The 17,621-nt window shown below is 37.8% G+C and overlaps 1 protein-coding gene across 1 annotated transcript in view; it reads left to right on the plus strand.

The window, feature by feature from the left end:
- Positions 1-11,215: 11,215 nt before the first annotated feature.
- The window catches only part of NUF2 (NUF2 component of NDC80 kinetochore complex), a 34,355-nt gene continuing 27,949 nt past the window's right edge, over positions 11,216-17,621 (plus strand). The window contains exons 1-3 of the mRNA XM_012468890.2: positions 11,216-11,328; positions 16,084-16,226; positions 17,524-17,598. Of these exons, the coding sequence (XP_012324313.2) occupies positions 16,104-16,226; positions 17,524-17,598 (198 nt within the window). The 5' untranslated portion in view covers positions 11,216-11,328; positions 16,084-16,103. The remainder of the gene's footprint in view (positions 11,329-16,083; positions 16,227-17,523; positions 17,599-17,621) is intronic.

The following is a 17,621-nucleotide window of genomic DNA, read 5'->3' on the forward strand; positions in this document are numbered from 1 at the left end:
CAAGAACTTTTCCTTTGCATTCACAGATTGGCTGTTAGGCACAAGAGACCTAGCCTTTGGCCTGTCTTAGCTTTTGATATGCTTTCCTCACTAAGTGTAATCATTTCTAGTTTTTATTTTAAGTGAGACTTCGAATCTTTCTTTCACTTGAAGGCTTGGATGCCATTATATGGTTATTAATTGGCCCAATTCAAATATTGTTGTGTCTCAGGAAATAGGGAGGGTCAAGGAGAAGGAGAGAGATGAAAAAATGGCTGGCTAATAGAGCAGTTAGAACACACTCAACATTTACTTATTAAGTTTGTTATCTTATATGAGTGTGGTTCTTGGTGCCCCAAAACAATTACAATAGTACCATCAAAGATTACCGATTACAGATCACTATAATCGATACACAATTAAAAAGTTTAAAATATTGAGAGAATTACCAAAACGTGACAGAGACACAAATTGAGCACATGCCACTGTTAGCAATGGCATTGATAGACTTGCTCAATGCAGGGTTGCCAGAAACCTTTAATTTGTCAAAAACACAGTATCTTCAAAGCATAATAAAGTGAAGTGCAATAAAACAAGATATGTTTATATATAATCGATATGGCTTGGTTTTGTGTTTCCACCCAAATCTCATCTTGAAATGTAATCCCAAAATGTTGAGGGAGAGACCTGGTGGGAGGTGATTGGATCGTGGGGGTGGTTTCCCCCATGCTGTTCTCATGATAGTGAGTTCTCATGAGATCTGATGGTTTTATAAGGGGCTCCTCCCCCTTGGCTTCCTTCACTTGCTCTCTCACCTGCTGCCATGTAAGACATGCCTGCGTCCTCTTCCACCATGATTGTAAGTTTCCAGAGGCCTCCTCAGCCATGTGGAACCGTGAGCCAATTAAGCCTCTTTTCTTTATAAATTAATTACCCAGTCTTGGGAAGTTCTTTATAGCACTGTGAGAACAGACTAATACAACAATTATGTGGGACAGATAGTAGATATATATAATGGGAGACCACATAAAAAAAAGATCTGTATGAACTGAAGTAGAAACCAAAAGACTGGTGAAAGAAGTGGTAGCCAAACTCAATTGGGCTAGGTTGAAAGAGGGCAAAGAGAATCCTAAGGGGAAATGGAGAAAGGCACATAGGGTAGAAGTAGGCTACTAAAAGCGACAGTGATATTAACCAGGATTGTTTAAGGAAACTAGCCCGATGAAAGCAGAGAATACATTTTAAACAGTACTAGATGATTAGGTTAGATAAAAAGGTAGATTGTGATGATATAAAAAATGGACTGCTAGACAGGAATCTGGACTCAAGCAGATATGAGAGTGCTATAGTTTCTCACACAGGGAAGAATCCAAAGTGAAAATGTTATTTTGTACTGGTCAGTAATCTTTCCTAACTTTCGGTTGTGAAAACATAGGGTCTGACATGTGTAAGTATTCAACGAATTCTGGTTGATTGCTTGATGGCCACTGTATTTGTAATTCATACAAAATCTCTGCAATACCTGCCAAGTCTGATTTATCTTGAGATTAGAATCTTAGTTTAAATTTCTACTTTCTACTTAGTTAACCACCTTCATGGTTTGCCATTCTGCTTTCTGTCTTTAAATCTAAAATAAAAATGTTACACAGTGAAATAAAATGTACTAATTCCCCACACACTGTTACATCTGGGCTGTGGTAAGGGGAGAAACTGTGACTTCAGATAAATAGTTCAAGCTCAATTGGGTAGAAATGGTCTCTTAACACAATATAGTCTGGTTTATTCTAAAGAAATAATGTTACAATTGTGTTGTTCTAATTATAAATTCCTCATGTAGAAAAATATTACTTTCTTTAAAATATTAATCCTCAGGGTAGAATAAATGGTTAAATGTGTTTTGTTTTAGTTAATATTAACTCTAGGAGAAAATCTTCAGAAGAATCCTAGTCAATGAACAGAACCAGAGGCAACCAGCAATCAACAAATCACTGAGCTGTGAGATGTTTAAGACAAAGGAAGAAACTGAGAGAGAACTTTATTCTCTCTTTGGAGTGATGGGAGGTTTTAGGAAAGAAAGGGATGGGAGAAACCCTAGAAGTTGCCAGAAGAATGAAAAAGAGTCAGGAACGAGAAAATACATATGTAGGACATCTCTGAAGGCCTAGAAGATCTGTGTAAGGCTGCCAACCCACCCAAAGGCTTATGAAGGGAAGAGACACATAATCCCTTGAACAAGAAAGCATAGCAAAGAAATTCAATCAAAGTGTCCAATCAACTAAATCCTTCCCCAAGAAACTGATGAACCCTTCATAGGTCAATATGTTTTGTATTTGTACTGTAGAGAAGTGGTAGAATAGAGGGATACAATCCTTGCTAGGATTCAGGGATAAAATTTATACTGCCTCCACCAGTGTAAGAGTTTGAGATTAGGAAGCATAGTAGAGGAGATAGGGATAGAGCTTCTAACATTAATTACTTGGGTTCAACTTTTGTCTTCCTGGTTTCCTAGACATATGACCTTGAGCTAGTTGTTCAAGTTTTCTTAGAGTAAATAAGATATATGTGTATGTGTGTGTGTGTGTCTATATATATATATATGATATATGTGTGTCCATATAGATATATATATATTTATATATATATATATATGCATGTGTGTCCATATATAGATATCTATATGGACACACACGCATACACATATATAGATATATATCTACACACACATACACATATATAGATATATATCTACACACACACATATAGATATAGACATATATCTACACATATATAGATATATATCTATATGGACACACACACATACACATATATCATATATATATAGATATATGTATCTATATGGACACACATACACACATATATATAGACATATATATATCTATATATGGACACATATATATCTATATATAGACATATCTATATCTATATATGGACACACACACACATACATATAAATGGAATGGGAATAGAAACTACTTCATGCAGTTTTTGTGATAATTAAATGAGGTAATACATGAAGATTTGGCACTTGGTATATCTTCTGCAAGTATGAGCTATCATTATTATAAAGTATTGTATACTAGGTATATAAATGAAAATTATCTTAATGGATTGTCCTAGGAACAATATTCAAGTATTTAATTCTAAATATACATGGTCAACCTGTGTTTATCAGATTGAATATGCTTAATAAAGAGTAAAGAAAAACTGGCAGGTGAATTTTCCAAACACTAAAGATGAAATAATATTACTTGGTACTTATATACAAATGCATAGACTCAATCCCCTTTTTGAGAAAACAAGATTAGAAAAAGATATAGAAAACTTAGAAATGATTTTCTCCTAAGGGTCCATGTTAGAAAATTTACTCTACACAGTATAAATCACTATCATAAAGATTTCATGAGAATGGTAACATGGCTCCAGAACTGTGAAAAAACAACAAAACAAAACAACCACCACCACAAACTACTTATCCCCAAATTTTTCTGATTTGTGGCAGTTATTGTGGGTTTCATTTTTTTAAAATTTCTCTTCTGCTATGGTGTGAATGTTTGTGCCTCCCCAAAATTCATATTTTGAAATTCCAACTCCCAGGATGACATTAGGAGGTAGGGCCTCTGAGAAATGATTAATTCATGACAGTGGAGCCCTCATAAATGGGATTAGTGCCCTTAAAAAAAGAGGTCCAACAAAACTCATTTGTGCCTTCACTATGCGAGGGCACAGCTACAAGATGCCATGTATGAACCAGAAAGCAAGCCCTCACCAGACATCAAATCTGCCAGAGTCCTGATCTTTCTAGCCTCCAGAACTGTGAGAAATACATTTCTGTTGCTTCTAAGGTACCCAGTTTGTGGTAGTTTGTTGTAGCAGCCTGAACAAACTAAGACACCCTTCTAAAATGTGTGTCATAAATGACTAATCTAAAAATTAGGGTACAATCACTGCTTGAGTGACAGGTGCACTAAAATCTCAGAAATCACTACTAAAATACTCAATCATGTAACCAAAAACCACCTGTATCCCAAAAACTACTCAAATAAAAAAATTAGAATACATTAATATCAGTATTTTTCCTGAGAATATAATTAACTCCTTTGAAATAACTGGAAAATAGCACTGTATACTGTAATACCAATATTAAAGACATCCAGAATATAAAAATTGAATTTAGGTTGGATATGTTGGCTCATTCCTGCAATTCCAGCACTTTGGGAGGCCAAGACAGGAGGACTGCTTGAGGTCAGGAGTTCGAGATCATCATGGCCAACATAGTGAGACCCCATCTCTACAAAGAAAATTGAATTTTAAAAAGTCACATTGAACAAAAATTTTTAAGAATATCTAATTTGTTTCAGTTGATAATTCCCAAGGTTCTCTATACTAACTATATTAAAATAATACAGCTTGCTGTGAAAGTTGGGGAAATGATACTAGAGGGGTTAGAGCATAATATAGCAACTTTTTGCTTCCTCAGATATTGTTTAGAGCTCATCACAAATTAGCTAAGAAATAGGTACTTTATAGTTTCAAACTAAGAATTCCATGTGAGTCCTTAACCAAGATACTGTATTGCAAATGTACAGCTCAGTTCTCAAACCCACTAATAAAGATGAACACAGCTGAGAAGTCAAGTGGATTAACAACTTGGGTTGATTAAAGGGTAATAAAAAGCGGATAGCTATTTCAAATTCAATGCTATTTTTCTTCTTAATCCTGGACACTAAACATGTATTCTAAAGCCAATAAATTTAGAATCTAATTTTTTTCTTCCAGAACATTGTGTTCAATGTTTATCACTCTAATTGTTTACTTTTATAAAGGAAAATGAAATGAAACTTTCCAAGTATGTAACGTTAACATTAATGCAACAGCTCCACCCAGTGAATATGCTGTATATTCAAGTGTTACTAGAATTCACCATTTTCTTTAAATACTAGTGTACTTTCAGAGTATCTATGGCCTTAACCATTTGTATAAAATTATACACTACAACTCAAAAATATATAAAAGCATTATACATTTTTACTTACCCATTTATAACTACAGTTAAGATGTGCTTTCTGACACTTGTGATTAAAGGGTTTTGTATATTAAATGTTACCTATAATGTCAGCAAGCTAGAAATGTTGGCTGATAGGAGAGACATATCATTATTTCCTCTCATATGAAATGTTAGGCAGGTATAAAACAATGACACTTGTTTGCTTTTGTAGATTTTGTATATATCTCATAATACAGTACATAGTTTCAAAGATTTTCTGTCTCATACCCTTAAAATAAATTGTGGTCATCATTTCACTTCATCTTGCTATTCATGGTTAGTTATTTATAAAAAATCTATTACTATTCATAATTCATAGAAGTGAATTGAATGATGGCATCAATAATACAACCACAGAATTTGTAAATCAATCAATAATGTAATGTGATGCTTTAGCACAGGAGTTTGAGGCTGCAGTGAGCCATGATGACAGCCGCCTGGGCAATAGAGTAGGACCCTGTCTCAAAAGAAAAGCCAGTATGATATAATATCAGATAGCATTTTAATATTCCACACTATATGATATTGACTAGAACATAGTTGGAGTATTGCTTTTAGTATTAAGTCCACATAAATCAAATAGAACATGTTTTTATCATCTTTTTATTTCTCAGGAAATATAAATGCATTGGAGGAAAAGGCAAAAAGAACTATACTGTATTCAACTAAAAGAAAATTTCTTTTTCACTCTGACCTGCTAGTTTCCCTCCTCAGAGGCTACTACTATTACTTTGTTAGATGCATCATGTCTCAAAAGGAGTTCAGTTCAACAACAAACACTGATTGGGTATGCAGTTTTGTACCAGGCATGGTGTTAGGCGTTAGAACATCAAAGGTAATTAAGAACCAGCCCTGTGTAATAGTGCAGACAGACACAAAACAGATCATTTCAATATAACATAAACTTTTATTTCTTTTTAAGTATGCAAATAATCTATCTCAGACCTCTCTTGAGTTTCAGAATCGTTCATCCAATGCCATGTATCTGGACACTATCATCTGTATGTTTCACAGGCATGTTGAGCTAGGTATGTCCAAAACTGAATCACCAGTTACCTCCCAAGTGAGTCTGCCTCCCTGTTAACTAGATCAGAGACTGGCATCCCATTTATCTGGGTACTCAAGCCAGAAAATTTCATTCGTATTTATCAAGCATCTCCAGTGTATAAAGATTTATGCTAAGCTGTGGATACATGACAGCAAACAGGGTAGTCCCTGTCTTCACTAAAACTTGTTTAAGAAACTCTATGGACCAGGCACGGTGACTCACACCTGTAATTCCAGCACTTTGGGAGGCCTAGGTGGGCGTATTACAAGGTCAGGAGTTCGAGACCAAGCCTGGCCAGCATGGTGAAACCCCGTCTCTACTAAAAATACAAAAAATTAGCCAGGCGTGGTCATGCCCCTGTAATCCCAGTTACTTGGCAGGCTGAGGCAGAAAAATTGCTGAACACAGGAGGCCGAGGTTGCAGTGAGCCGAGATGGCACCATTGCACTCTAGCCTGAGACGGGGCAAGACTCCGTCTCAGAAAAAAAAAAAAAAAAACTCTTATCCTTGATTTTTCCCACTTCTGCCCTCACAGTTCAGTCAGTCACCAAGTTTTGCCACTTCTACTACCTAAAATTCTTCTAAGATCTATTTCTATCCACACTGTCAATACCCCAGTATAAACTGCCATCTTTCTTTCTCTGGATTACTACAATTATCTCCTAACTGTTTTCCCTCCTGCTGGTATTGCCACTCTTTGAGTCCTTTATCTCAGAGTAGCCAGATTCATCATCTAAATACTAACCTAATCCTTTTGAAACCATTCAAACTTACTATTAGCCTTAAGAAGGAGTCCAAACTTTGTTACATTTCACTAACGCTCTTCATGATCTGTTCCCTGTTTACCTCTCCACCCTTGTCTAGAATCTCAGTTCCTATACTGTGTTCTTCATAAACATTGCTAACCTCTATCTACAACACTTGTCTTTTACCCTTTCAATTCCTGGCTATTCTCAAACATGGAGCCAATCAGACGGAACTGCCTTTTTTTTTTTCTTTTTTCCTTGTGAGAATGTAAACTCTGTGAGGAAATTATTAGATTGGTTATTGCCATATTTGCTTGCTCATTATTATATTTACAGTATCTAGTTCAGTGTCTGGCAAAAAATAAGGGTTCAATGAATATTTTCTGAATGAATCCATGAACGTCAAGAAAGCACAGAGAAAATTCAACCAACTCCGACTATGGAATAAGGAAAGGCTTCTTGGAAGAACCTTAAAAAATTAGTAAGGATAAGAAAGAGTCAGCCAAAGAAAATAAAGAGAGTCCAGACAAAGTCAACAAGAATGCGAAAAACAGCCCCTCAGGTGTAAAACAGCCTCGTGAATGTGAAGTGGGTAGAAGGGAAGGTGGTACTGGAAAGGGAAACAAGACTGGGAAGGAGAACAGTGGCAAGATGGCGGAGACCCTAGCACACCAGCCATGGAGTCAAATTACCTTGAAGGTGACTGCAGAGGGGGATTAGAACTTTAAGAAGGCAAGTGAAATACATTTACATTTGAGACTGGTCATTCTGGCTGCTACTTACGAGATGGATTTGGTGGTGTAGGTAGGGGTGGTAGTAGTTACAGCTGAAGGCAGTGAGATGAGATAGAATTGGGAGTCCAAGTGAAAGGAAAGGACAAAGTAGAGTTTGAAGGGCTTGTGAGCCTCCCAAAAGTCTGAACGTCAAGGAAGAGGTCAGAATAGCAGTAGTTTTAGTATCCAAGAGCAAATAGGTTAAAACAATGAGTGGATAATGCCCATGGGGAAGATACAGACAGAAAACAACTCAAGGTTGGAACTTTGGGAAATACTATTTAATGGGTAGGCAGAGGAAAATGGACCCCAAAGAAGCATGAGGCAGGTAGAAAAAGACAGGAGAGATGCAAAAGGAGTTTCAAGGAGGGTTTGATCATGATACCAAATGCAGAAGCAAGGTCTAGAACAAGAAACAGTGGTCATACATTGGTAGAGGAAGTACATTTCATTTTCTGAGACAGACAAATAAGACAGGTGGATATATGTGGCATTGACAGAAGTAGAAAGGCAGGATGTTATATGTTGTATGATGGGTTTAATTTTCTCAATTAATTGGGAAAAAAGTACTGGGACTGTCTGTGGTCCCTGTGGAATCTCTACTCATAAGAATGGGTGCCTGATGGCAAGTAAAGTGTAGGACCCAGTCTTAGTATTTCACTTATTCCTACCACATTAGACCAAGCGAATCAACTTTTTGTCCCTATTGATCTATTAAACAAAGTAGAAATACCAGTTTGGAACCCCTGTCACTTAAAAAGAGAGATTTGTTTAAAGCACTAGATATCACAGCATCACCAATTGCATTAAAGATAGTCCTAGCTGCAGACTGCCACACTCTCTCTGGAACATCCCCATCTTGTCACTCAAAGGTCCGTTCAGTCCTTACAGGCCTGTCATCCAGAATTTAAAGTGCAGTCTAGAAAAGGAACATGAAATCAAAATTAGAAAGGCAATAGGCACAACTAATTGCAGATGCACACGAAATGTGTTATGCTTGAAACACACCTTTAAGACTACTCTGGTCACTTTCTATTAAAGAGAGAAATTTAGCTTGGGAAGAGGAATGACGAAAGGGTAAAGTTTGTGAGAAATTGCTGAAAGTTACAGGACAGGAAATTGCTGATGGTAAATTAAAGGATTGTCAGGAATCAAAGAAAGAGCTGAAGATGGAGACTGACAATCTGTCATATGTCAGTTTGTATCATTTTCTCCAGTGTTTCCAGCTAAGGATTTATAGACAAGATTCAGGGATAACATTTTGACAGGCACCTGTGTCAGAGGCATCGGATAAAGGGAGTTTGGATGCTGATAAACCATACAGTCTAGGCTGGGAAGGGTGATATTGGCAGGAGGGCTCACAGGGAAAATGAAATAGAAGGGCAGATGTAGCGCATGTGAGGATATAAAATTACGATGCCACAATCAGAAAGAATACTAGAGTTAAGTTTTCTGCAATAGTCAGTGTTTTTATGGATGATAACAAAACTCTTATAATGTCGAGGGTGAGAATTCTGCTGTTCCATCTTCTACCTTACAGTGACCAGTATCAGGCAACTAAAAGTTTTAAAAAGTCAGATTTAACCTTCTAATTAAGAACATTTGAATAAACACTCAATTTTTCAATAAATAATTTACTTCTAATATGACTATCAATTTATCACATCAATAGTAATATTAACCCCCCCAAATAAACAATATTTATTATAGATACAACAAAATGGTTGTCTTGCTCTTCCTTTGTCTCATTTTTTATTTTCTCCACAGTCCATTCTGATCTTGGCTTTCACATAAATCACTTTTTTTTTTTGTCTAGACTTTCAGCAACAATTTAGACATTTGTTGAGCACTCACCACTTGCAAGATGTTTTACTAGGGACCATGTATAAATAATAATGGTCAAAATAACAACTAATACTTACCAAGTATTCACAATTTTGCCAGGCGCTTAATTAAGCACTCTACAGGAACTAATTCACTTAATCCTATAAAGCAGATAGAACTGCCACCCCTATTTTAAAGATGCAGAAACCAGATCAGTTAGGTTAAACAGCTTGCCCAGGTCCACCTAGGTAGTAAATGGTGTAATCAGGAATTTCAATCCAACTCCCTTCAACGGTAGAGATGTGCTCTCAGCCACTAAGCTATGATTCCCCTCCTTGCCTCTAAGGACATATGATTTGGTGGAACATATGCATGTATAAGTAATCAATTTGATTTGGCAAGTTTCAATGAAATAGGTCTCTTTTTTCTGCTTTCCTCACTGACTCTGATATTTTTTAAAAATCTATTTTCTTAACCTTCTTTTGCGTTTTACTAGATTCTGACTTTGAGACTTACATCAGTAAATAGACATAGAAAGGAAGAACAAAGGCCCTGAACTACTGAATCTGAAATGTATTTTTATTTAGAATTGTTATAGACTATTATATCAATAGGTTTACTCCTTCAACCCAGACGACAAAGCACTGGAAGTTGTGTCTACATTCAACACAACCTTTCCAGCACTTTTCTTTCACATAATTCAGTTTAGGCTCCCCATCCAACACACGACTGTCACCAGATGATGCCCTACTCTGTGACCAGATATAAGTCTGATTACATCCTCTCGTGACCCAAACCTCAATAAAACGTAATGGTTTTCTCCCCTGACAACCAGGCCTGCCGTGGCTTCCTAACTTAAGTATTAAGTGCAGTATTCCCACTCTTGCCAAAACAAATAAACAAACAAACAAAATACCATGTAAAAAATACAGATTTCAGGGCCCCTCATCTGAAGAATCCAACTCACTCAGGAATGCACAAGTTTGGGGAACAGTTCAGTGGTGGAAAGCACCCGGTGTGCCTGACTCCTGCCGAGGGCTGATCGAAGAGGGAAAAGCTAAAAATCAGGAGAACTGGTTTCTACTTTAGACAGTCCCACTTACTGTGTAACTTCTAACAGATCGCTTCTCTCTGAGTCGTTTTCTTATCTGTAAAAGGGAGAGGATTTGACCAGATAAACTGTTATGTTCCTTCCACCTCTTGAAGTCGTGCTTATGAGCACAGAATCAGAGAACCTGTGTTCATATCCAAGATATGCTACTTGTGAACTACTGTATGCAGAAAACTGCATTCTCTGATTCAGAGCCCTCATCTGAGGAGATAATGATAGTTATCTCTCCACTCCCCCTTTCTCCTCTTTAATGAAGTCTGAGATGATGCTTAAAGCATCTAATAGAACCCGGCACATAATCAATGTTCAACAAGTTATTATTACTCTGGAATTCTATAAATTAACCCTGTCCTTACTACCTTGTCACCCTGAATTTAATGAAGTTTCCTCCACTTGGTTTTGCTCTTCAACTCGGACACCAAAACGCTCCTAGCGCTGGCGGAAGTCACGCAGAGCTGGGCTCAACCCCAGACTCCTCCCCGAAACCGCGGCTTTCCCACGTCCTGCGGAATTCAGGTTCCGACTCGACGCCAGCTCCGCGAGCAATGGTTCCGGCTTGCGCCCTGTCCCCTCCATGACAACTCCAGCCCCACCCGCCTGGAGTCTCTTGAGCCCAACCGGCATCCGTCGCGGGTGGAAGTGGGCTTGGCGGAATGGGGCGGGACTTCCAGTAGGAGGCGGCAAGTTTGAAAAGTGACAACGGCAGACGTTTGCTGATTTTTGACTTTGCTTGTAGCTGCTCCCCAAACTCACTGCCTTCCTGTGGGCGGCCGGCGCTGTAGGTGGGTGCGAGAGGATGGAGGAAGGGAGCCTGCGGGCGCCTTCTCCACCCCAACGCGCGGGCAGGACGCTGTGGTGTGGGTCGGGACGCCAGGCCTGGAGATGTTTTCTTTGTACTCAGCGGTGGGAGGAGGCTGAAGAAACCAGCGCTTGGGAGGTGAGGGGCGGGCCCATCGTTACTTTTTATTTAATTTTAGTACCAGAAACAACCAGAGCTTAGTTCCTCCGAAACTAATGGATGTTTCCTGGTGCAGCATAGACCGAAGAAGACGAGCTTGAGCTGAAAATTGTTCAACTTAGGTTTACATTTGTGTGTGATTTTTGGAAAGGTGGTGGTAATGTGGCTTGTTTGGCTGCAGATGCTTGTCAGCTTTGGATCTCCGTTGCCAAACGTCTCCTAACCAAATTAAAAACCATTAATGAAATGGCAAAAATTTCACGTTTAATCCAAAATTCAAAGGAAGAGAGCAGCGCACATATAGCACTACGCATGCGTAACGCGATCATTTTTTTTTTTTTTCCCCCCTTTAAAAGTTCAAGGAACGTTTTAATTTATTGAAATTGGGAGTCATTTCTGTTTGTTTTAATCTCTGCCTTCTGGAACTGTGATGTCCATAAATAATTTATTTTAACAAAACAAAGTGTACAATTTAACAGGTAAACTTTTGGTACCTACTCTGCTCAGCATCGTAGTGCTGCAAATAAATGAGATACCAGAGGAGTAATTAGCAGTTAATCTTTGCTACTCTACTCCTTAGAGGATTGCTGCATATATATTAAGTCATTTATATACTTTATCCCACCTGGAACCTCAAACTATGTAGTTAAAAGGTGTCTTTCTTCATCTCTCACTCTCCATACACACAAGTTAATAAATATCTTGTAACTGAAACTGTCCTTTGAAAGAATGATAGAATTTGGATTTTGGAAGAGGTTCCAAAAGGAAATATTGGAAGTTTGGGAAAGTTAGGAGACTAACTTGGAGCAGAAATTTCATTCAATTACTAAACGTTTTAGAAGCCTAGCAGAAAAATTTAAATTTAATGTGGTGGGTAAGGTAATTGAAGTATTTTCATACAAATGTTATATGATGCATTGTGTTTTTATAAGGATTAATCTGATAGCACAGTGCCAAACATTCGAGAAGAGAGGAATGAGTGATAATAATTATGAAGGTCTTTTATACCTACACTTTCTGTTGCAGTATTCTCTAATTCAGATGCAGCTGGATTTGGAAAAGACTTTTTCTGAAGTCTTTCTTTGGTCTGATCTTTTAATGAACAGTTTTTAAGTCTATGACTTAGATGAAAATGTAGAATGCATATTTATGCCGAAGGGGACATCTAATATGTGATGCATCAGAATCTAGATTCCAAAAGATCCTAGCTCTGTGGCCTGGCAAGATGTCTCACGCTTGTAATTCCAGCACTTTGGGAGGCTGAGGTGGGAGGATCACTTGAGACCAGGAGTTTAAGACCAGCCTAGGCAACATAGTGAGACCCCATCTCTACACACACACACACACACACACACACACACACACACACACACACACACACACACACACACACATTAATTAGCAGAGCCTGGTGGTGTGTGCCTGCTGTAGTCCCGGCTACTTGCGAGGCTGAAACAGTAGGATAGCTTGAGCCTGGGAGGAGTTCGAGGCTGAAGTGAGCTCTGATTGTGCCACACTGCACTCCAGCTTGGGTGACAAACTGAGACCCTGTCTCAAAGAAAAAAAAAAATAAACAAAAGGTCCTAGCTCTAAAAGGAAAGCTTGCAATCATGAAATTTAGTGGTAGAAAGTACAAAGCCTTGCCTAAGATTTAAATAATCAGTGTATACAGCAACAATACAAGTGACACAGCAGATGTGACCAAAAAGAGAGAGAGAGAGGAAAAAAAAAAGGGAAAAAAGGAACAGGGAGAAGCCGGAGCTTGATTAAGTGGGTCATGATGAAGTTATTGGAGTTTCAGTTGATCAGTAAGTGCTACAGCAGAGGCCATTAATACTGTGCCTTAGGCAGACCATATTTGGAGGGTCATATTCAGTTTGGGCATTACATTTTAAGAAGACATTTACAAAATATTGTGTGTTAGTAGAAGGTGAATAAGTTGATGGTTTCTAAAACAGTGTCATAAAAGGAATATTTTAAAGTTACATATAGCCATACATAAAGAAATTATACATCCTTTAGAGAAGGGAGGGCTTAGCAGAGGTGTAATAACTTTCTTTACATTTTTGAAAATGGTGTCATGTAAACAGATTAATTCTGTTATTATTATTATTCTATTTAGTTGCAGTGACTGTACATAGGACCAGGAGGTAAAATTACAACAAACTATATTTCCACACACTACGAAGAAGAGTTATTTAATTTGGAACCATAATAAAGTGGGAAAAAGTTAGATTGAGAGTTAGTGAATTCTGTGATGTCACATGTTCAAGCTGAATTGGGAAGTTATTTGTTAATCGTTGCTTAGAATAGTTTCCATTCATTAGAGGTTAGGCAAGTTGCCAAAGCTTCTTTTTAACCATAAGATTCTAAAAAACATTAGGAGCCTAAAGAAATAGATTTCCAGAATTGTAGGCCATTTCAATTTGTTTGCAAAATTGAATATATTCACCTTGGGTCTCTGAGATCATTCTGTTTCACTTGAGAGTAGGGGATCTGAAGGTAACACAGTAGGTTTAAGTGAGTGGCTGAGAGCAATAGCAGTGGCTGCTATTGCTGCTCATTTTCCTCTTGCTGTTACCTTGCTATTTTTGTGGTTACAGTGAGAGATATGAAGAAAATGAAAAGATCCTAGCTTACTGTAATGTCACAATGTAGTGTCAGAGTTCTTTAAACGTAATTCCAGTACATTGCAACAAGTATTATAACAGGGTTAAATGCAAAGCTCTAGGACAAGGTTCCCTTCCCTTTTCTCTTCCCTTCCCTTCCTCTCCCTTTTCCCTTCCCTTCCCTTTTCCCTTCCCTTCCTTTGGGCTCAAGTGATTCACCTGCTTTGGCCTCCCAAAGTGCTGGGATTACAGGTACAGGTTTTTTTAACATCACCCCAGTACGTGGGTGCCCCATGTCCCAGCGGTGACGAGGGAGTGAGAAAAGAAATAAGACAGAGACAAGGGTAGAAGTTCACAGCATGGGTCCAGGGGTCCAGGGTGAACTGGTATGGCCTTGAGCTCTGGGCTCCACACGCTTTTTATTGGGTGCATTATCTTGTCAATCTTGCAGGCTGGGCTGTGTGGGCAGGAGGGTTGAGAAGGAAGATGACCAGGGGAAGAGCTTGTGTCTGCGTGGTTCTTCTAAGAAATGCTAACTCGAGGCGGGTGGATCACGAGGTCAAGAGATCGAGACCATCCTGGTCAACATGGTGAAACCCCGTCTCTACTAATACAAAAAATTAGCTGGGCACGGTGGCGCGTGCCTGTAATCCCAGCTACTCAGGAGGCTGAGGCAGGAGAATTGCCTGAACCCAGGAGGCGGAGGTTGCGGTGAGCCGAGATCGCGCCATTGCACTCCAGCCTGGGTATCAAGAGCGAAACTCCGTCTCAGAAAAAAAAAAAAAAAAAAAAAGAAATGCTAACTAAGACACTGAGTTTTTACCACCCATTGTCTATCCAGGTGCATTTGCAAAAGAAGTACAACAGCTACCTAAGATCTGACCACACATAATAAATCAAAGGGTTTTTATCTCTGCATTGAGGACACAGAGCAATCAGAATTACTCCATATTCTGAGAACATAGGCAAAACTTTTCTGTCCTGAAAGCTCCCATCTGCAAAGACCTTCCCAAGCCTCGTGAGCAGAGATTGCATTCCTTCCCAGAGTTCTTGCATAAGAATATTTGATCCATGACACAAATCTCAGTGTATAAAAATCAAAGTAAGTTTGTAATCATTTAACTATAAGTAACACAGTTCTGCCCCTGGCCATCTTTTCCTACATCTATTGACCTTTGAAATGGATAATTCTTTGCTGTGGGGGCCACCCTATACATTGTAGGATGTTTGGCAGCATCTCTGATCTTTACCCACTAGATTCTAGTTGCACCCACACTCCTGTGCTGACAACCAAAAATGTCTCCAACCATTGCCAGATATGCCCTTGGTGGGTAAAGTTAGAGAACTACTACTTTAGGGAGACACAGGTAGGAATAACTTATTATGTGAAGACATTAGAAGAAATGGTTATTCGTTTTTCTTAAAGTTCTCACTCTGGTGATAGGAATTCCTGCCAATTATATCGTCTGTTCTTACTCTGGTTTTTTTCTCTCTTCTATTTGCATCTAAAACCTTATTAGGTATCTCACTATGTATATATTGAATAGGATGTCAAATCAGAATACAATTTTTTATGCCCTTGTTGTTTATATATAACTTCTGCTCATGATGTTGCCTATATGCCTTGCTTTGAGAATTATCAGGATTGGTCTCATTAAGCTCCCTGGCCCTCAAATGTAAAAGAGAACCACATGGTTTCTCATCTAACCTATTCAACCAAAGCCCTCCTTTCCACATAAAAGAGAACAACACTAAGAGAACTAGCAGAAAATAACTGTGTCACTTTAGAATAAAAGTCATCTTAGGATACATATATAAATATTTATCTTTATCTTACTGTTTTATGATAGTTAATACTACTATGAATAGTTCAACTTTGGCTCATTCATTTTGTCCTTATATTTATCGGTTTCCAGATAAAGAGAGCTACTGATTATGTGATATTTCTAATATTTTTTTTCTTCTTTCAGATTAACAGGAAACTTCCAAGATGGAAACTTTGTCTTTCCCCAGATATAATGTAGCTGAGATTGTGATTCATATTCGCAATAAGATCTTAACAGGAGCTGATGGTAAAAACCTCACAAAGAATGATCTTTATCCAAATCCAAAGGTAAAACGTGGTTATGTTTGCATGTGGATAATGGTATTTAAGAAAAAAGTAAGCTACTAGCTCTATAGTATGGCAAGAAAGGGATATGCCCTCCTATTTGATAGAGACCAGTCATTTTCATCAAGAAGGAATCTCTTACCTAGCGTAATTTAAAAATAAAACTAAGTTTATATGTGTGGTGACTTCTACATTCCCATTAGGATTCAATTCTTTAATATGGTCGTTTTCTTAAAAAAGCTTCTAAACCATATTAAAGTATATTACATTTTTTATTATTATTATTGGAATGGTGGTCTGAGAGTATCATTTATTGGTAGGGCTTGAAGGAACTTATTCCAAGTGGTTTTTAACTACAAAAAGTGCTTAGAAATAATCCTCTTTGGAAGCTTACAGATTAATTTTCATGCATTATGCCCCAGGGGGAATTGACTTGTTTTGACAGGTATTGTTTTTTATATCTTTAGTTATTAAATACAAAGTGAACTATTTATGTGTCACAGAAAATCCCAAAGTCTCCTTCCAGTTTCTTGTGTTGGACTTGAAGTGATAACATTGTAAAACCTGGTTTAATGATGTAGAGCTGAAACTTTTCAATCTCACTACCCACTTTGATTCTTTAAAATGAAAGAAATACTCTTAGAATAAATGATGTCTTCAAACTGAGTAAATTCAGCTTTCTTAAAAGATTAGCACATTTTTCCTATATTTCTTATCTTACTGCTCACCCAATAAACTTGTATTAATATATGAATCAGAATAGATTCGCAGGCCAGCTTTTGGGAACTGCTGTTTTAGAAGATCAGATTTTTTAAATCCCATATAACCATTTATACCTCCTGATCAAGGGTTCCCTTAAACTTCAAATCTAAGGGAACCTTAATGTCTATGGCAGCAAACAAGGTTTCCTGTGTTCTTTAAAACACACACACACACAAACACACACACACACACACACATTTTCAGTATGCCATTATTTCTGCCACATGCCTGTCAGCCTGTTCTGAAAGACTAACTCTTCTTCCATTTCCTAAGGTGGATGGGTTGCTTGATTTGGATATACTTGCTCTCGTTCTTAAACAGCTGATCCATCCCATTGACCACTTATGAATGAGCAAAGTTAAGCATCATAAGGTGTTTTAAAATTTGGAAAAAATAAGGAATATTTCAAGGGAAATGCTATAATTTTGTTGCCTTTTTCTTCTTTTCTTTCATTGACTATAATAATGTATGGTAATAATGATAGTGACATAGCTTTAGAGTTATGCATCGGAGTATTAAAAGTTATTTTTTGCTGTAGCCTGAAGTCTTGCACATGATCTACATGAGAGCCTTACAAATAGTATATGGAATTCGACTGGAGCATTTTTACATGGTGAGTTTAAGTTGAGGCAAAAT

This window comes from Aotus nancymaae, unplaced genomic scaffold (assembly GCF_030222135.1).
Source record: "Aotus nancymaae isolate 86718 unplaced genomic scaffold, 86718_ANA_hifiasm-v0.15.2.pri h1tg000108l, whole genome shotgun sequence".
NCBI lineage: Eukaryota > Metazoa > Chordata > Mammalia > Primates > Aotidae > Aotus > Aotus nancymaae.